Source organism: Dipodomys spectabilis, unplaced genomic scaffold (genome assembly GCF_019054845.1).
Source record: "Dipodomys spectabilis isolate Male_0828 unplaced genomic scaffold, ASM1905484v1 ptg000145l, whole genome shotgun sequence".
Classification (NCBI taxonomy): Eukaryota; Metazoa; Chordata; class Mammalia; order Rodentia; family Heteromyidae; genus Dipodomys; species Dipodomys spectabilis.
In genome coordinates, this window is record NW_024870822.1 from 13,200,240 (window position 1) to 13,222,554 (window position 22,315).

General features: G+C 34.8%; 1 protein-coding gene across 2 annotated transcripts in view; it reads right to left on the reverse strand.

Annotated features, from left to right (window-relative positions):
* Gas2 (growth arrest specific 2) overlaps positions 1-22,315 on the reverse strand; it is a 109,917-nt gene that overhangs the window by 86,702 nt on the left and 900 nt on the right. For both annotated transcript variants that reach the window (XM_042691660.1, XM_042691658.1), the window contains exon 2: positions 10,893-11,014. In XM_042691660.1, the coding sequence (XP_042547594.1) occupies positions 10,893-11,014 (122 nt within the window). The remainder of the gene's footprint in view (positions 1-10,892; positions 11,015-22,315) is intronic.

The window sequence follows — 22,315 nt, forward strand, 5'->3', positions numbered from 1 at the left end:
AAGAACTTTTGGTCAAACAAGAAAGCTATGATCTGTCCAGGCAGTTGATAGTTAAGACCATTCAAACACTTTCATGATGAAATGTTAACCTTGAAGTGCTTCATAGCCTCAAGTCAATAGCTAAATATGAAAAAGGGCCCATATATACTATGTTCTACTCAGGCATTTCTTTATATTAACTCATTTAGTTCTCATAGCAACTCAAATTTGAGTATCACTCAGCCATAAAGAAGAATGAAATCATATCATTTTCAGAAAACTTGATGGAACCAGTGATCATCACATTACTGAAATAAACCAATTTCTGAAAGACAGATACCATATGTTTTCTCTGAAATGTATGATATAGATTAGAATATTCTTAAAGTAGAAAGGAAATTGTATGCAGGTAATGGAAGTTAAATAGGGTCAAAGTAAATGAGTTGTATATATTTAATATATGCTAATAAAAATTCAATAATGTAGGCACTATTAATAACTACATTTTTCAAATGAGGACATTGAAGCACAGAGATTTTACATAATTGTCTCAAGATAATAAGAGTTGGAGTTACAATTAAGCTAAGGCAGTCTGTGTGCTGAGTTTACACTAGTAATCACTCTGTACAGTTGACTTCTATAAAACCCATCTGAAATGACTACTTCTTGTAGCAGAACTCTGAAATGATTATTCATGAACTAACTAATGCTTCATAAATTTTGGATATAGTCAAAATCATAGTGCCTCCAGGGTTAGGTTCACAATCCTACAAACATCTTTCTTCTTGCAGGGACATACACATTTTTCTATTATATTATTTTGGCTAATGTAGCAAGAGTTGGTTTTTCTTTTTTTAGAACTAGACAGCAGCATATAAACATCAAGTATCAGAAAAAAATGTAGGGGCTTTAAAAGTTTCCCAGCTGATATTGGAAGAAGCTTATAGACTACACTAGAAAACTAGCAGCCCATGACATCTGGGAGGGAACAAAGGAGAAATCAACAATGCTCAATCAATGTACTCATTACAGCTTGCTCATGTAACTGTAACGCCTCTGTACAGCATTTTTACAAGAAAAAACATTCAAAAAGAAATATTTTATAAAATATTGAGATTATACTAGTTGGTGAATCATTTTTTGAAAAACTGTACCACATACTACATTAGGTATAGAGTTAAATGTTCTACTGTCTCGTAAAAATTGTATTAATATGATAAACTAATACGTTTACAAGGTGATAAACAGCCAGGCGCTGGTGGCTCATGCTTGTAATCCTAGCTACTTACAAGGCTGAGATCTGAAGATCATGGTTCAGAGCCAGCCAAGGCAAGAAAGTACATGAGACTCTCATCTCTAATTAACTACTAGAAGAGCTAGAAATGGAGCTGTGACTCTAATTGTATAGTACTAACCATAAGCAGAAAAGTCAGGGTCAGCTTCCAGCCTCTATGTTCAAGACCCAGGATCAGCATACACACACACACACACACACACACACACACACACACACACACACTGTAAACTATAGAATCATTACAAATCATATAAAAATACCATATTCTTGTAAACTGCCATAAGAACCCTACTTTATTTTTTCCCTGTAGTTTCTGGCTTTATACTTCAGAAAGCCTCTTTAAACACAAATATAGACATATTTATATAGTGGGAATAGAAATGTTATGGAATTGTTCCTCTAGCATTAGTAATAGAAACACATACTTTAATAGTTTCAAAAATCTCTTTCAGCTTCACAAATCATTACTGGCAAACATAATTTTTGAAATTCACAAGCATATTGTCAAATTCCAAGAAATCGACCACGTTTTACTCATAGATGAACTGTTAGGTTTTGAAGAGTTTCCGAAAGAATAAGGACAGCAATATGATTTGCTTTTGGTACTGGCTCCTGGTCTTTGCTTAAGTCCTATACTTTGATCAAGTTCTGTTATGAAGTGAGTTTTTGAACACTTTGTGGGCTAAGGCAACGATATAAAGATGAAGGGCCATTACCTTCCCTGAATCTCCCACTACTTTCTCTAGACTAGGATTAGAAAACTATACCAAGTATTCTGGACATTCCCGGAATTCTATCTCTGTCCTTAAACATCTCAGTTAGCCACAGAATTAAGAAACTATGTTTTAGGCCACGACTGAGAACTTAGGCCAGGTGTCAAAACACTGCAGCCAGACTCACAATGGATTTTGTTGCATATCACAGCAAGACTCAAATTCCTGGCAAACTAGGTACATAGCTTTAATATATGTTTCAAATATAAACACCACTTTATGTAGAGAATTACTCTCTATCCACGTAAGAGATTCTGGGAGTGTATATCTAGAAAGAGCAGGCTATAATTTTAAATTAGGCAGAATTAATGAATTCTGATTATACTAACAGGGGTCTTTGAATGTACCATGCTAGCATGGATGGTCACCCTGTGAAAGTGTGCAAATGTAGATGTAATGCTATCCTATACTCAATGACATACAGGCTTAGTATGATACAGAGAAAGAAATGGGACAATCTATAGCATGCATTTCACCTAAACATATTTGTAATTAGCCATGTCACTCAATGGGGTTCATGAGACTTTTGTTGTTTTTTCTGTTTTTGTTTTTTGTTTTGGTTGTGGGTCTAGAACTCTGGACCTGGGCACTGTCCCTAAGCTCTTCAGCTCAAGGCTAATGCTCTACCACTTGAGCCACAGTGCCACTTCTGGTTTTCTGGTGGTTAATTGCAGGTAAGAGTCTCACAGACTTTCTTGCCTGGGTTGGCTTTGAACTGTGATCCTCAGATCTCAGCCTCCTGAGTAGCTAGGATTATAGGCATGAGCCACTAGTGCCCAGTGAGAATATTTTTTTAACTAAAATATGAAGAATAAGTTAGTAAGAAAAGTTCTAAATGTTTTAATCACTTCTTTTTCCAGAAAGGAACAAGAGAAAAAAGTACCTTCATTTTTATTGTAATGGGGATTCTAAGGGTGGCAGAACACTTGGTACAACTTAATTTCCACCTGCAAATAGATAATGCTGCCAGAATGAAAAGACAGGGCAATCAAATCTGGGAATAAACTGTACTACATGAAATGCAACTGGTTTATTAATCACATGGCCTTTAAATATTAATTGAAAGCCATCCCCATAAGTAGTTTCTTATAATAAAATCAACAAAAAATTATAGAATCTTTTGATAAACAAGTTGCCAAGTTAGAGTCAGTTTGAGTGAATGAAGGGATAACAGTAATTTTTTCAAGTCTTTATGTAAATTTTTCTGGTTTCTATAAAATGATTTGCTGTATAAAGAGTAGGTAATAAGATTTTTTTTAGAAAGTAAGTCTACTTTACATAATAAATAGGCATACTTTTACTATATCAGAAGTTATTTTTGTAGTCTTTTCTGAATGAATAATTAGTATGGATTTCAACAACTGTTGAAATTTTTTTCCATGACACATGGAAAAGATCTTAGGTAGTAAAGGACCCAATAATATTTCATACCTTCGAAAGGAAATCAGATTCAAACTACTATTCATGACCAGAATTTTGAAAATTATTTCTGTTATGTTTCTATTCAATCCAAGAAAATATAAAATATCATTAGGTGTTGGAAGACAGTAGAGTGTTGATAATGAAATAAGAATTTCAATCAGAATTACTGTTTGCAGTTGTGGTCTTTTTCACTGAAGTATATCAATCAATATTCTGGCATTTAGCATTCATCTGTTGGTTGGTCTAGAAACTGTAATTTTCTTAATTGCAATAAATTAAACTTCAAAGTTGGTTTGCATATGTTTCACACCAAACTTACCACTAACATATAAGACATGATGGGTATTTCTACTTCCCAATTGTGTCAATTTCTACTATATTATATTTCACTAGTTTGATGTTGGACAATACTAATGGTAGACTGACTAGATGTTTTCATAACGTACATGTATTCTAGAGGGTGGAGGATAAATCAATGAAAACCCAGGAGGAAGGTATGACAACTAAATTGTTTCTTGGTCTAGCTGTAGGAACCAACTAGTAACATTGATTTCTTAACAAATGATATCATGCCACTCTTTCTAGCTACAATTATAGTGCAATTTAGTCTGAATTTATACAACAAAGTACTATTATCACCTAGTCTGCATGACTTCTGAGCTTTATGATTTTATGATCCATGTGTGGATCATATGGCATTAATTGTGTCTAGCATTCCTTTGTCATTGAGAAGAAGTGACATATACAGATTGATTAATTAGGCCTAAAGATCTAGGTGAATTTCATAAGCATATCATTCATTCCCTACCAAGCCCATTTTTTAAGAACTGCAAGCATTTTTCCATATACATATGTGTGTGCTATAGCTGTGTAAACACTTGGTTGTGAGTGAAAACAATGAAATTTGAACATTTGAAATTGTTGCATATTATCCTTTCATTCTTCCTGGTATACCAACGTGTATAGAAATGAATGAATTGAGTTCTTTTTAGAGCATATCTCTGTAAGGTAGTATAGACCGAGAATTGTCCAGGTGAAGAAGAAACTAACCCAGTAAAGTAATTGTCTGACATAGAGATGAAAGACTTAGCCAAGTGGTAAATGTTATAAGAGAATTTAATTCTATATAAACATATTTTAGTATATATATATATTTGCAAATCTCAAAGAATTTAAATTTAGCACTTTCTTTTTTTTTATCTTTTTCCTTTTAATCCCAAGCAACAACACATATACATATTAAATGTTAATATTTAATTAGATATGCAAATTTATTGTATAACAAATAATTTATTAAACATTTGTTAATAATTTATTGAATATAAATATTATGTTCTCATATAATTTTGCCTTTAATATTTTGATCTCATTATGATTCACTTTCTATTGGCATAATACTATCTTTCTATTTGCACTTTGGACAATGTACTTCTTAGAAGAAACTAAAACTATGTTATTACTATTTCATTGTTGCTAGGTATCAAACATTGGACCCCACACATGCTAGGCAAGGAGTCTACCACTGAGTTTTACTCCCAGTTCAGATTGTTTTAGATATATACAACTATACATAATTAGATATCAGTGGCTTCCACCTAATAACAGCTAAGAGTTCCTTTTCATTAAAAACTTCTGTTTTGGACTAGGAATGTAGCTTAGTGGGAGATTGCTTGCCTAGCATCCATGAAGCCCCTGGGATCGATTCCTCAGTATCACATAAACAAAAAAATATGAAAGAAATATTTTTAAAAAGCTTTCCTTTATTACTGATACCACACTTTCTTGTTGTCACAATTATCATCAGTAAGCACAAGTCTCTCAGTTTCTCTGAAGTCAACCAAAAAAGACATTCTCAAAACAAAAAATGCTTGGGGCTGGGAAGGTGGCTCAGTGGTAGAGCGCTTGTCTTGCAAGCATGAGGCCCTTGGTTCGATTCCTCAGCACCACATAAGCAAAAAAGAAAAAAGCCGGAAGTGGCTCTGTAGCTCAAGTGGTAGAGCACTAGCCTTGAGCTGGAGAGCTGAGGGACAGTGCCCAGGCCCAGAGTTCAGGCCCCACGACCAGACCCCCCACCCAAAAAATGCTATTGGTTCTTTTTTAAAAAATAAAAGTACTAATCTTTATATTTTATTAAATTCTTGGTTGGTACAACATCCTGAAGCATTGTTACATTGCAGCTCAAGGAACTAAGTATTCTTGATGGGCAAATGTACGACAGGTATTTCTATCTGACTAGGATGTTCTTTCCTCTGAACAAGGATTGGATTTTACATTTCTGTGGTGAATGTCCAGTTCCTTCCTTAGAGTATAATGTAGCATTCTAGTAGGTAACAGAACTTCTTTATACTTCTTCTTCTTCATGTAGTTCAAACTTGATCTAACCAACCCTGGCTCTTTGAAGTCAAAGGAAGCTCTGAACCCAGAGGAACTCTGATGTCTGAGGCAGAGACTCAAAATAAATGAGATCAATGGAAAGGAATTTTAAAAGAAAAAGAGTTTGAACCCTGTGAATGTCTAGCACTGTGTTGACATCCTATTGTTTGAGATTCTTATACACAAACCATCAAAGATGTAGGTGGTAAGAAAAAAAAGAGAAAAAAATATACAATATAAAGGGGCTTGTACATTTGACCTCAATTTGAACTAGGCAGTAAAAGTTCATGCAGAAATGTTACACTTTCCCAGTCTTGATTAGAGAAATCAACTTTTGGTCCATTAACTAAGAATAAAAAAGATTTAAAATCTAACTGAGGACTATTTATTTGTTTCGGTTTTCCTAACTTATAGGATATTGGGAAGATTAGAAATAGATTTTTGCCATTGAGCAACATGAACTCTAGAAAACTAAAGTTGTTAATTACAATTTATCATATTGTAATGCATATAAAATAGTTAAATCGCCTTTACATTAAGTTGATAAACAATAGTCTGACATGGCTTCTTTCAACTTCTGTCTAATTCTGTAAGTCCAGCAATGCCTCTCTGACTAGTTAAAAAATGCCCCACCATACAAAGACTAAATTGCTAACTCACCTAGAGAAGCTATTTTTCCAGTGTCCTATTTTGGTTTCAAATGAAAGAATCATTGTATTTAGAGGATTTTTATAAAACCAGAGAGGGATATACAAGAACCATGGATTTGTAGCTAAGGTATTTAGTATAAAAATTCTGTAACATATATTAAGATTTGCTTTCAAAGGTTCAGAACCTGTAAATTATTCCTAGCATAGAGCTACTTGACACACATAACGTGTAACTTACTTGTTCAAATATGTTTACACAGCTGTAAAGTTCCCAAATATACTGTCAGGAAAAACAAAAATACTGCTATGGAAATAAGAAGATGAAATTTAAGCTGCTTGACGAAAATTACCAAGGGTTTCCTATAAGTTTGCTGTTTTTTTAAATTCTTCTATTTTTTTCATTTCCCAATACATAGATTTATTAAATCAAAGAAGGTAATGACCAACTAAAATACCTTAGTTGGTTCTTAACCCAAGATCACTGTACCATATCCAGGGGAAAGAATGAGGGAAGGAGAGAGGGAGGAAGGCAGGGAGGAAGAAGAGAAAGAGGAAGAGGGGAGTAAAGAGGGTGTGCATTAAAAAGAAAGGAAAAGACTTACTGTTGTAACTAAATTGTTATCTAAGCACAATTGAAAGTTTCATTTCTTCCTATCAATGGGAAATAATCAGTGTCATCCTACCTACATTGGTTTAGCTAATCTAATAGTTTACAATGTTTGTTTTTAATAATAACAAAATGGTGTCAAATCATACATAATTACTTTTTTGTTTATAGTGAGAAGATGGATAAGTGATAATTTGGCAAAAATATGTCTATGAACAATTATGGCCATAATGCTGTTAACCACCTCACTTTTCATCTTTAAAGGATACTTATAAAATGTAGAAAAGAAAAATTTTACATTTTTTCATATGTAAGGCACATCGTATGTTGATGTAAGCAACAAGTCACTGTAAGTTATTTATGAAATAGAAAAATGCTGCCAAGAATGCAGAAGATAAGACACTTGAGAACAATTGTATCAGTCTCTACTCAGTTCAGATTTGAATTGTTGAGCAATAAATGTAAAGTCATCATGGGTTTTAAAAATCTGCTCTTCTTTTTGTCCTAAAGTCAGTTTATCTTGATCAAATTTTATCTCTATCTTCAACTAAACAAAAGACTAGGAGCTAAGAAAATATTTCAAGTTTAATAAAATCTCGCTGCAGTTCTACTCAGATTGAAAGGAAACATCCTTTTATTTTATGTTTTATTATAGAATTCTATTACCCTGAAATAAACATTTCAAAGATAAGCAGTTATTAAAGTCTTTGCCCACAATGTATCTCCATATCACTTACATATTTGCATTGAGATTTGGAGGAAACATTTGTATCTTTGCACCTAACAGCTCTTTGGCTAAATATGAGCTTTTACAAAATACTGATTTTCCTCTTTTTAATTGAAAGGTCTTCTTTTTGTCTGTTGACCATGTTTTGTGACCAAATGGGAGGTCACATTTATCAAGAACCTTTTTGTATAATAAACATTATGGATATAGCCAGTTAAGAATTCAAGCAAAATTAGAACTCAAGTAAGGTGGACTCAAACATTTGAATATGGCTGATGCATTGGATCTCTTATATTTGATAGTCTTTAGATGTTAACTCCATTTGGAAAAAAAAGTATTCTGATTTACCAAAGCAGAGTACTGTATGTATACCAGTATGGATACTATTGATTATTTTCACTTACCATGAAGGAGTCATGGAATTCTAGCCTTGAGACTTGGCCTTTTTGTCCTCAACAACCAGCACTTAAAAGCACAGGTTCAGAACTGAGGCCATGTACAGTGGAGCTACTTTAACTTTTTCCCTTTGTTAATGCTTTATAATATTCTTCCCAAACCCGCCATCCTGTTTAGTTACTGTGTTTACTCATCAGTAATCTGAAGCGAATGTCAGATGCCTTACATGGGAAATCACAGCCCAAAATAAATTGGTGCTCTAATAACAAGCTTGACATGAAGCTCTTTCACAGTTTTCTCATGTCTGTCTAGCCAAAGTGAACTGATAGAAAACTGTGTCCAATTCTTGCTTAGTCACTCAACAACCAGGAAATCTTACACATGTCATCTTAAATCTGCATCTATCCAAGGGAAGGAAAAGCAGGGTTGTGTGTTTGGGGAAATAGCGGGAAGGACATAATGCCTAACAAACTCCGCAGAATGTCCCAATCTCCTGAGGGGTGTTTTTTTTTTTTTTTTTTTCTCAAATGTCTAACTGACCACTGTGATTTACTAGAATGTTTAGACATCAAACCTGGTACTTAGTAGGTTTTAAGGATTATCATGAATTCTAATATGCACAAGCAAAATTTGGAAAGCACTGAATTAATTGGTATTTTACAGAGCTGCATATAAAATGAAAAACTGGAGGTCTTGAGTATTTATTTTTCAGCATTTAAAAGTGCTATGACGGTGACATCCAAAAAGAAATGTAAAGCCAGGCGCCGGTGGCTCATGCCTGTAATCCTAGCTACTCAGGAGGCTGAGATCTGAGGATTGCGGTTCAAAGCCAGCCCGGGTAGGAAAGACCGTGACATTCCTATCTCCAATAAACCACCAGAAAACTGGAAGTGGTGCTGAAGCTCAAGTGGTAGAGTGCTTGCCTTAAGCTGAAGAGCTGAGGGATAGCGACCAACCCCAGAGTTCAAGCCCCACAACTGACAAAAACAAACAAAAAAGAAATGTACTCATTACCTGACTTACGTTACTATAATCGCTCTGTGCATCATCTTTATAATAAGATGTAAGAAAAATACAAATGATATGAAATATCACCACCACACATCACACACATACCACCACCACCACCACCACCACTATCAACACCACCACCACTTTTATTCTCTTCTGGCAGAATCGCAGAAACAATTTAACATTTGTGGGTTTCTAATTTTATTTTAACATATCTTAAATGTTATTTTAACCATCATTTCATGATTTGTTTTCCTTTATAGTTTAGTAATTAGAAATGGCATCATCTGTCTGTCTACTTCAAAAACCAACAATCTCCCCAAGTGCCAATGGCTGTCACCTGTAATCCTAGCTATTCAAGAGAGTGATAGATTGATGCTTGCAGCCAGCCCAGAAGAAAGGGCTGTGACTTTGTCTCCAAAATAATCAGCAAAAGCAGGGCCAAGACCCAGTTTGTAGAGTTTCAGTTAAACAAGCATGCCAAACAAACACAAAGCCCTGAATTCAAGCCCTAGTATTAAAAAAAAAAAAAAGCCCAAAGCAGAAAACAAATCAACTTTTAGACTAGATATGTTGGTTCACACCTGTAATGCGAATCCTTGGAAGAATGAGATAGGACAATTACAGTTCAAAGCCAACCTGGACAAAAGTTAATGAGTCCTTATCTCAAAAAGTAAACTGGCAAAACTGTCCTAGTGGTCCATTTGTAGCGTCAGCAATGTGAAAGGCATAGAAAGGAATTTCAAGGTCTGAAAGTAGCAAAGGAAAATATGAGGGGGGGAAACTAAAGCAAAACAATTGAAATTGGCTGCGGCATAGCTTAAGTGGTAGAACACTTTCCTACTAAGTTTCAGGTCCTAATTTCAAAACTCATATATCACCAAAAGTAAAAGAAAACAAATATCATACTTCCATCATGTGTTTATAATAATACAATCTCTATAAAGGAACATGGGCTGGGCACTACTAGCTACTTAGGAGGCTGAGATCTGAGGATTGCAGTTCAAAGCCAGCCCAGGCAGGAAAGTCCATGAGTCTCTTATCTCCAATTAACCACCAGAAAACCAGAGGTGGTGCTGTGGCTCAAGTGGTAGAGGTTAACCTTGAGCTGAAGAGCTCAAGGTTAGTGCCTAGACCCAGGGTTCAAGACCCACGACTGACCAAAAAAACCCAAACACACACACACACACATCAATAGTAATATACAAAACAAAAATCTGAGTAAGCAAAAATAAAATAATTGGTCCAAAAAGTTACACTCTAAGTATTTTATTCTAATATTTTTGCTATGTGGTTTTTAAAACAAAGACTTATTATTCAGTGCAACTTCCTGAGCTAGATTTTATCCATTGCCTGATGACACGTTACTTCTATGCTGTTTTTAATCAATACATCAGATTCAACCAATTTATGCAGTCTTCTTTTAATGCAATCCTTTTCCATGACCTCTTTATTTAATTCAATTTACTGAAAGGTTTATGTAATTTGTGTAACCAAAGAGTAAATGTGCTAGTTAATTAGGAAGTACTTTTGTGTTTTGTTATAAGTACAAATCCTGATGCATCTATTCACAATTAATTATAAGCTATAGTGAATTCCTAAGCAGTGAGGCATGCTACCTGCCTCTTCTTAGAGCTCCCTGCATTGAGGTCTTTACCTTCGGGGGCTTGTTGGCATCTAGGCTCTCTTTAAATTTCTCCTGCATGGTTGTAGCAAGTTGGCAGAGCAAGGCACCATTGTCCAACTTTTCCATAAAAGTTTCAGCTGTAATCTCCTTCCCTGAAATCAGAAAGAAAGGAACATTGAAAAATCATCATCATTCCCTAATAACAAATGTCAGTTTCATGCTAAAGAACATATTTCACATAATTATCATCACTAAAATTTCTATTTCCACTGAATTACATAGCTGAGATGGAAACGTACATGAAAAATGAATTTCTTCTTTTTTTTTAAACTAAGTTCCCCTTGCTTTTAACTGAATACTTTTAACACAGCCATATCTCCAGCCCTGATTTTTTGTTTTTGTATTTAGATAATTTTTGCTTGTTCCTGGCCTGGACATGTATCTTACTAAGATCTATCTATTAGCTTTCCAGGGTATAGGATATAGCAGGGTATAGCAGGACTGAATCACCCTGCCTATATTTTCATGGAGAAAGGTCTAATGGTCATTTCCCTAGCCTGGCAAGCTTTAAACCATGATCTCAAAAATCTCAGCCTCCAATGATTAATTGACATGAGCCACTGGCACCTTGAAAAAAACAAATTCATAAAGTTTCAAGAAGCTCAACATTTTATATTCGTACAATAAATCTAACTGTAGAAGATTTTCACTTCACATTAACGGTGACAAATGATATCCTGAGTAAAAGAAACCTGTTGCTTATAATCAGAGGAAATAATCAACCAGCCAATGAAACTCAGAGAACCTAATCAGAGGAAATAATCAACCAGCCAATGAAACTCAGAGAACCTAATCAGAGGAAATAATCAACCAGCCAATGAAACTCAGAGAACCAGCCAGATGAGGGATTGTGAATTTGGGCTCCCAAAACCGTTCTCATTCTCAAAAGCTCATTCAGTTACTTTGGCCACCAATCAGATTTTGCATTTGTGTGTTAAGTGTATGTCTGCTGAGAAGAACATCAGGAACTATAATTTAATATAAAACCATGGTTTATCATAGAATAGGAATATTGACAACTTTAATAGGATGAGCAATGCACAAAACTATATCTCTAAATTCTATTTATCTGATTTTCTTGAATAAGATACAGATAACATTAATACAAACAATAAGTTCATGGCCAAAAAACCTCTTTTGAATTACCCCTCATAATATCACAACTCCTACACTGTTGAATCCAACTTTTGTTTGTTTCCCCCTCATAACCTAAAAAACAAAACACAACAACACAAAAGCGTTCATAATCGAGTGTCTAATCCTCTAGCAGCTAAGGCAATGGCTATTTCTGTATCCTTGGCTTTTCTTTCCAATGCACATGACAGCGACTGCAAAATTAGCTGGGTCAAGATCCTTCACTCAAGACACCTTAATTCCCAGTTGCTAAGCTTATCCTCTGACTAAAAATATGAAATCTATGGACTTTACCCAACAACCATAGGCTTTCCTGGCTACTTCAAACTCACCTTGCAAATCTAACCTTCCTCAGTCTCTGTATCTGCCCCTAGTCCACACACTGCCTTTGCTGGTCTTCTTGGGTCTTTCTGCTTCTCCTGCTCTGCTTTTGCTCTACCACGGCCCTTGCCTTCAGTGTCCTCCTTTTCCATCTGCCTGGCCCGCTTACATCTGTGCTTTCTCCACAGTTCCAGAAGGAGAATCTCCTAATGCACAGTAGTTTATTTTTTGTATCATCATTCTCAAGCGTATCAATTGTTTTGGCATAGGTCCAGTATTTGCTTCCATTTCAAGCAACATCTTTTGTAAACGTTTTTGTCTCCCATGATGTGATTAAAAAAAAACTCTTGGGAGCTACCTTAAAATGAAAAATCTCTCACAGAGGTAAGCACACTGACTCCCGCACAGAGTAGGCCTGTAGTCCTTGGGTTCTGTGAATATGTGAACTAACAAGTCATAAAGCATTAAAAACTTGGACAAAATATCAGATACTATCTTTTTTTAAAAAAAGTATGCAAATAGGGCTGGGAAGGTGGCTCAGTGGTAGAGCGCTTGCCTTGCATGCCTGAGGCCCTGGGTTCGATTCCTCAGCACCACATAAGCAGAAAGAAAAAAGCCGGAAGTGGCGCTGTGGCTCAAGTGGTAGAGCGCTAGCCTTGAGCTGAAGAGCTGAGGGACAGCGCCCAGGCCCAGAGGTCAGGCCCCATGACCAGACCCCCCCCCCAAAAAAAAAAAGTATGCAAATAAAAGAAAACAAGACATAGAAGTGTTCTAAATTTTATATGGAGATTTTCTTTTTTGTTGTTGTTGTTGTTATTTTTTTATTTATTGTGAAAGTATCATACAGAGGGGTTACAATTACATGGGCAAGATAATGAGTACATTTTTTATCAGTCATTGTTGTCTCCTCCTTTGTTTCCCCTTCCCAGCCCCTTCCCATCTCCCCCCCCCCCAGCCCCACCCACCACCCGTCCCCACGCCAAAGTTGTAAAGTTCCTTTTCAACATAACGACTTGTACATCTCATTGTTGCAATGGGTCCACCTGTATCCCTATTTAAACAATTTGCTTTTTTTCCCTTGCCCTCCACAAATTATACCAACATCAAATACAGTGGAAACGGGTTACACTGTGGGGGAGGGACATACAAACAACAAAGAAATATCTTATAAATATGTTAGAAGCAATAGCAAGAAAGAAAAAAAACATTTGAGTCCTTACCATGGGGTTCATTTCGCCTAATATCAACTTATCTGTTTCTGCTTGTCTCAGACATATGCTAGTTAGTGAAAATAAGGGAAACCCTGGGACCTATGTTTCTTTGGGCCTGGCTTACTTCACTTCATATAATTTTTTCCAAGTCTTTCCATTTCCTAACAAATGGGGCAATGTCATTCTTTCTGATGGAGGCATAGAATTTCATTGTGTATATATACCACATTTTCTTGATCCATTCATCTACTGAGGGGCATCTGTGTTGGATCCATATCTTAACTATGGTAAATAATGCTGCAATAAACATAGTTGTGCTGGTAGCTTTAGTATGGTCTTATTTGTGATCATTTGGGTAAATGCCCCCAAATGGGATTGCTGGTTCATAGGGGAGCTCTACATGGAGTCTTTTGAGGAACTACTTTTATATGGAGATTTTCAAAGGCACAATATTTTCCTTCAGCTAGACACAGGGAACTTGAGTCCATGAACACTTTAATAGAACCACAGATAAACTAGTTGTTTTAACTGACAGTATGTAACATATTTCGATTTCAATAAATATTATTCAATAAATAATATTCAATAAATAAATATTAGTTTAAAATCTTTTTTTTCTCCTCCCACTTTGGGGAGAATAGTGGGTAAAGAGAGAACATGAGTATTTCCTTTTTTTTTTTTTTTTAGCATTCTTGTTTTTCCCTACTGGATAGTTCACATTTTAGCCCTAAATAGTTTCTGCAGTTGGAAAAACACCAGTAGGGCTGAGAACTGACTACAGAAGTTTTTCTATGAAGAACTACCTTTATTTCAAAGTTGAATGAAGCTCAACTCAGTTCACAAATATGTCTCAAGACCTGAAAATGCCAGCCCAAAACATTGTATTGTGTGTTATTCACCATGTTGGCTTTCATTTGCTACTAAGAAGAAGAAAGTTTGTAAACAGGCAACAAAAGTAAATATTAGAATAATTTCTTAAAATTATGATTTAATTAAAATGTGTTTAAATTTCAAGATGAATGAGTTTACATTTGGAAAAGGACTTTGCTCTCATTTCATTAAATTCCATGGCAATTAACAGATTCTTATTGCAAATTTCAGTGACTAGATAATTATAATAAACTGAAAAGGACTTGTAAATTTTGAAAAGAAAGTAGTTTTCATTTAAAAGCCATTAGCAATTTACCAAAAGGTATGTTTTTTTTCTTTTTTTAACATTTTTATGCTTTATACCTGAAGATTTTTAGTTACCCTGCTTTTCATGAACACTTGAAGAATTTTATACTGAACATCTGTATCTAATGAAAAATATATTAGGTGTCAACTTTCAATTCTGTATATTTTACAGCTTGGAAAGGTGTGTGATATTTTTGGCTAAAAGAAACTGTTATATACTTTATAGTTGAAATGTACTACCTCAAATGAAGGAAAAATGCAAGACTGAGAAGCTTTAAAAAAAATAAACTTCACATGTAATGTATTTTCCATCCAGCCATTAAGAATCATTCAATATACATTTTAACTATGCTGTATAATTGTAAGAAATCAATTATAATCTTTATATGGAATGATATATTACTTCACTCTTATGATATTAATATAACCAATGGCATTTATAAGAAAATAGTAAAGTATAAAACTAGTTATATTTAATGATAACAAAATATAAAATCAGCCTGTGAAGAACTAAATTTCAATTTCTCAAGTGGAAGTCATATAAAATTAAATATATCTAGCAAACAGAATAAGATAAAAAGGTAATTTAAACTGTATTAGCTCATTTCACATGTCATAAATACCAGCAGCAATGTGATATTGGAACCAACAAATTGATTTATTTTTCCCTCAGCTCCATCTTTCCATGCTGTTTTCAAGTTTAGAGAAAGATGGATATAAATAAATCATTTTGGACTATTAAAATCACTAGGTTGTAAAAACTATTGATTTGAAGGATAATGTAAAATACCCTAGTCTCAAAGTAGTACCTTCACTTCCTTTACTTATAATTGTAAAAGATGTCCATCTCAGGATCAGTGCCATTATGACTAAGGTCAGAGGTCAGGTCAGAGGTTTCATTAAATACTGTGGTTAGTCACTTCAGCTAGTAGGCCTCAATGATAGGATAAAGTGTCTCATTTTATTTTGCATTTTGGCTAGGCAACTAAAATCAACATGTGCCAGTACATTTGTTGCAGAATACCAATTGCTATAATTTCCATCAAGTTTACCAATGTTTTACACAGGAGCCACACATGGGGAAAAAAAACTATCTTGTCTTTTCCGGTGCATAGAAGGAATGCTTTTCTCAGAAAACTAGCAGTGCTGAATTCTCAAAAACATGACAATGTTTAATAAGCATATTTAACATTTGAATACTTTAGGAAGGCACTGGTTCAAGTGCAATGCAAAAATACCTATTTATATATTAAATCCCATAATAATGTGAAGTGAACACTATTTTGTTCTTTAGTTGTTGTTGATGGTGGTCATGGGTCCTGAACTCTGGTCCTGAGCACTGTCCCTCAGCATTTCAGCTCAAGGCAAGCACTCTACTACTTGAGCCACAGCACCACTTCTGGTTTTCTGAGTGGTTTATTGGAGATAAGAGTTTCAAGGGCTCTCCTGCCCAGCCTGGCTTTGAACAATGATCCTCAGATCTCAGCCTCCTAAATAGCTATGATTACAGGTGTGAGCCACCCACACCCGGCTCTATTTTGCTCTTTTATACATAATGAACCTGGGAGATATAAATTAAGTAACTTTCCTTAAGTCAAAGAGTTTATAGAGGAATCGGGCTCCTTGACTTAGGTATTTCAAATAAAGAGCCTTTTCTTTGGGTTATCGTGCTTAATAAATTAGAGATTTGCCAAGCACATTTAATTTTTCCCAATGCCATTGTCATTTTCTCTGGATAACTTCATGGAAAGCTGTTGAGAAAATGAATAGCTTGGAGAGAAGACAGTGAATGTCAGTCTAACTTGGAGAAAAGATTAAAATATCACAAAGCAGGCATATTTTCAATCTCTTAACGCTATGACTCAAATATTGTGCTCTCAAATTTCTCTCCTGTCCTCTCTGAACTTAGCACCTCAGTTTCTTTCCTATACTAGATAACTCAAGCAGAGCTCATTTGCCACCTCAAGTCATTGATATTTTTGAGCCTGATTTTTGATGGTTTGAAAGTGGAAACCCTAGTCAAAGACCTATTCACAAGGACCCACCTTATACTCACAAAGATGAATCTGGTCCTGCTCAAAAAGACAGACACAAATGTCTCTAAAGCACTAGTGAACATGAACTAGTGAACATGAACTTAATTCTTAGAATTTTTGAAGTAGCAGAGGATGCTACTTTTCCTCAGGAATTTTTTCTGACCATACCAAGAACATGAGGAATGCTATAAGAAAAAAAAGGAGGCAAGGTGTTCTAAACATATTAGATTTGAGTTAGGCTTGACATTAGCAACTTGAATAGATATACATTTATTTATTATGCTGAAGAAGCTATTTTTTAGACACAAACAAAAAGTAACACATATACTGTTCATATTAAGTTGGAATAGCTAATTTCTTTACCATGTAGGTAGAAGGACAGATAAAGAAAATCACTGTTACCTTAACTGCTGTAATGCATTTTCTAAATATAAGTAAAATCAATTTAACGTAACTGAATTTTTAATTTATCTTCTAAATTCATAAAGACTTTGAGTATATCTATGCATATATAGCTTGATCCTAAAGATTAAATATCTCTAAGAATAATGTTAATTTTTAATTTTTAAATATTTCCTTCTTAAAAAACAGAACATAGAGTCTAGCTATCATTTAAAAATCATTAAAAAATACAAGTGAAATAAACAATTTGGGCTCAGTTATCATAGGCTAGTCATTTCAAAACCAAGCCAACAATGACCTTAAAAATTCAATTAGCAAGTTGGGTGCCCATGGCTCATGCCTGTAATCCTAGCTACTCAAGAGGCTGAGATCTAAGAATCAAAGACCAAAGCCAACCCAGACAGAAAGTCCATGAGACCTTTATCTCTAATTAACTACCAAAAATCTGGTGGTAGTGAAGCCATGGCTCAAGTGGCAAAACACTAGCCTTGAGCACAAGAGCCCAACGACAGTGCCCATGCCCTGAGTTCACGCCCCACAATCAGCAAACATATACAAAAAGAACTAACACAAACAAAACAAAACCCATTAGCAACCATGAAATTTGAAGAATGGGCCTTAATTATTTGGATCATGGGTAGTTAGTATAATCTAAGACTATTAATTTAATAATACGTTGCATTTTCCCCAAGATTTATTGGTAGAAAGCATTTGATGTTCTGACATGTCCTAAAAACAGTTAAGGATCAAATAAGCAGTAGTTGGCTCATGTTCAAAAGTAACAAAAGAGAAGATCTAAAATAAAGTTGGAATGTATATACTTGATGTGTAAAAGACAATAATATACGCAATATAGGATAGGTTTTATATAGAAGGATGATAGTATCTTCATAACTCCTTTGTAGTCTTTTCTGAATGTTTGTCATAGACTAACCCATCTCCTCTTAGATAGTAGCAGACAAAGATCTTCTCCTGAGTCATATTGGCATGAGATAATATTAAATAAATCCCAGCAACCACAACTGTTTTTTAACTTTTGCAAGCTGACCTTCTACAGGATAGCCAGTACTTTGTAATAGAATGCATAGATTTTAGCTTGCCTAACTGCTTAATATTTTTTCTTTAATTCTATGCCTAGGAATCTAAAGAGATATTTATCTTTGTTAGTGATTAAACACATATATAATACCTGAAAATTATAATACATTACCTACATTTTGGATATAAATATGAATATTTGTGGATGATATCCACATCACATCACTTTTATTCTGAAAATAGTAAGGCACCAGTGACTCACACCTGTAATCCTAGTGATTTAGGAGACTAAGATATAGAGAATTACAATTTGTGTATAGCTTAGGCAAAATAATTTGTAAAATCCCATCTCAACAGTACAACCTGGGTAGGATGGCATGCACTTTTTATTCTAGATATATGTAAGAAGTGTAAATAGGAGGATCATGGTCTCAGCTGGCTATGGAAAAAAAGCAAGGTATCTAAAAACTAAGCAGAATAAAAAGAGCTGGAGGTATGGTGTCGGCATTAGGGTGCCTCCTACAAGTGTAAAACCCTGAGCTCAAAACCCCCACACTGTAAAAAGTACAAATACAAATTAAGCATTCTCTTCAAGCTACATTTTCAATTACCATTTTATATGTAAGATCATATATATCTGAATTCAAAAGTCATTAATATGCCTCTGAAAAAATATATAAAGAAAAATTCATTTTATAGAAGTATACTAAGCATAGATAAAGCAAGGACTCATGTCAAAACAGCAAACCCTCATAAAAAGCTTTATTTCACATGTATACTTCTTCATGAAATAAATTGGGGACTTTATATGGAAATAGAATTAACTTTGATACGATTTTCAAGACTTCTCTTAATTTCAAATACATAAAAAGTATCCTGAAAGAGTTGCACATTAAAATCTGTAAACGTTTCTAAGTTGATAAAATGAAAAATAATAAATCTTTTTAAATTTTAACTTTTTTTTTCAAATTCTATGGACACTGTATATACCTGTAATGTGTAACGAAAATATCTACTAACATATCATTAACACTATAGTGTGTAACATTATTATCCTATCTCTGAATCATCTCAATTTTTTGACTACCTTTTTAAGTTACCATAAGAGTGTACAGTTGGGGGCTGTTATCTACCTTCTTTGTATGAAGTCAACATAAACATGATACTTCAATACATATTGATACTATTCTTTTTGTCAGTCGTGGGTCTTGAACTCGGCCTTAGCGCTGTTCCTTAGTTCTTTAGCTCAAGGCAAGCGCTCTATCACTTGAGCCACAGTGCCACTTCCAGTTTTCTGGTGCTTTATTGGAAAAAGAGTCTCACAGACTTTCCTGCCCTGGCTGGCTTTGAACTGAGATCCTCAGATCTCAGCCTCCTGAGTTGCTAGGATTACAAGTGTGAGCCATCAACACTTGGCATTATAATGATATTCTTATAGGACATTTTTTGTTTTTGTTTTGCACCAATCCTGGGATTGAACTCAGGACCTGGACATTGTCCATGAGGTTTTGTGCTTGAGGTTAGCACTTATCACTTGAGCCACAGCTCTGTTTCTGGCCTTTTGGTAGTTAATTGTAGATAAATGTCTCACAGACTTTCCTGCCCAAGATGGCTTCAAAACACTATCCTCAAATCTCAGCTACCCGAGCAGCTAGAATTATAGACCTGAGTCATGGTGCCAGCCCTTTAAGGCTATTTTTTTCTGAAAAAAATTCCACAAGCCACTAATTGCATTTGTGTTACAATGTCTAAAATCTAAAAAAAAAAAATCGTATTCTTCAAATGAAGTCATTCCTTAACATAATCTTCTTTGTTTACTTATGTATCCTGATGACCTCAACTGCCCTAAACTGGATCTCAAAAGATAGATTTCTTGGAACCTTAGATTTTTGGAGCAGGAAAGGACATTGGAGCTCATCTACTCAAACTCCTTCATTTTATGGTTCAGGATACTGAGCCCAGAAAAGATAGCTGAGTGACTTTGGGCAAGTTTCCTATTGAGTGGTAGAGCCAGAGCCAGAAGCCAGGTCGCCTGATGCCCGGTTAGGAGCCAGGTCTCCTGACTTTTAATCCAAGGATCTTTCCATTACACACACTGACCCTATTCTTGAGGTTGTCATGGGCTGCTCATGTTGATCAAACTCCTTTGTAAATGATCACATTCACTAAATTAAATGGCACCATGGCACCATCATGGGGCATTGGACCATGACAGGATGTACTCTTAACTAATCATACTTTCTCCTGCCTCAAACATCTCACTGTCAGCTCAATGATCACATTAATTACAATAAGGTTTTTAATATGCTATTCAAGGTGCTATATGGTCATTCTGTGTCGTGGAGATGATCTTTTTTGTCTTCCAATCAAACTTTTTCCTAGATTTTTTTCTTTCCCTCTCCTCAAAATTCTCATTCCATGCTTTGTCTGGGTAACTTGTAGTCATTCCCCCAGATCTCACTTTTAATATGGCCCTTAAAAAAGGTTTCCTTAAGCCCTCTGATACTTCATGCTGTCATACCACAATTCATATTGTAACTGCAATCTATATCAATATAATGTTAATAACAAGTCCATGTACTGGATTACATTTCCAGTGTTCATTGTGGGGGGTTTTTGCTAATGCTAATCCAAACTATTTAAAACAGGTATTATGTCCATTCTTACCATTCTTACCATTCTATGATCTAGCAGAGTATATCTAGAACTTAATAAGTATAATCATTATTTACTGGTTGACTATTAAGAGCCCTAATTTGTTCTAAAGGTAATTACCTGCTTTAACAACCAACAACTCTCTAAGGTTAACATGAATACTGCATTAATATTACATATTATAAATATGAGTCACAGGAAAATCAGATAATCACTATGATACAGTAAAACGGTAGAACTGAGATTTGAATCAGCCCATTCTTATTACAGAGCTCACTATTTTTTTAGAATAATATTTTGTTCTGTTGTACACTCATACTTATTTGTTGGAAACTAAATAAACTTATTTATAACATTAAGTTAACAACATCACTGAACTATACAAATGGGAATACAACATACATACTGTTTCAAGTACTATGCATGCTTCAATTATTCACTGCCACAGAAACTTGTAAGCTGCACACATGAGGAAAACAAGTCACAGACAGATTAAGTAACTTGCTGGAAGATAAAAGTGCTAGCAAGTGACAGAGCTAGAGTTCAAACACAGGCAATCTATTTTCAGGGCCTAGTCTGTTAACGTTTTTTTTCTACTGACATACATATGATAGTTCATATTATAAAAGAGAAAGTTAATAAATTGCTAATATTGCCATCATTAATGAGCCTTGAAAAGACCAAAGAAAGATTGCAAATCTATGCATAAGCTAAAATTACTCCCTCTATCTATAGAAATTAAAAGATCTCTCTTTGCATGCATAAATTATTAAGCTGTGATACCCTCTCCCCTGGGAAGTGACAACTTCAATGGTAAGGAGTCAACTCTATAGTAAAGGGTCATTCTTGGGTCAGCTTTCTAGGTGATCTTTTTGGGAGCACCTTCTGCATTTATGGCCTGATTAATCTTGGGATAAGAAACTATATGAAGGTTATAACTTGCACATTAGAAATGGCCAAAATAGGGCTGGGAAGGTGGCTTAGTGGTAGAGCGCTTGCCTTGCATGCCTGAGGCCCTGGCTTCGATTCCTCAGCACAACATAAGCAAAAAGAAAAAAATTAGAAATGGCCAAAATAGGGGAACACACAATGAAGAATAAACATGTAACCACAAGATAGACTCAAAAAGATAAAAATAAATACAAAGTCATACAAAACTTCAAAGCCAAGAACTTGCTTAGAATACACTAAAAACATGTTAAAGATTGCTAAAATTTCAGATAATATCCTTTTCACTCAGCAACTCATTTTTATCAGCTAGAAGGTAAAGATACTAACTCTAAGGGATTATTGAAATAATGAAAGTGTTGTTGAAATTATTTCTGAAAAAAAGTAAAGCAGAATGATAAATTCTATGCCTACTCCATATTCAAATTATATATCTTGCAAACTTTTGAAGGGCTTTTTTTTGCTGAAGTTA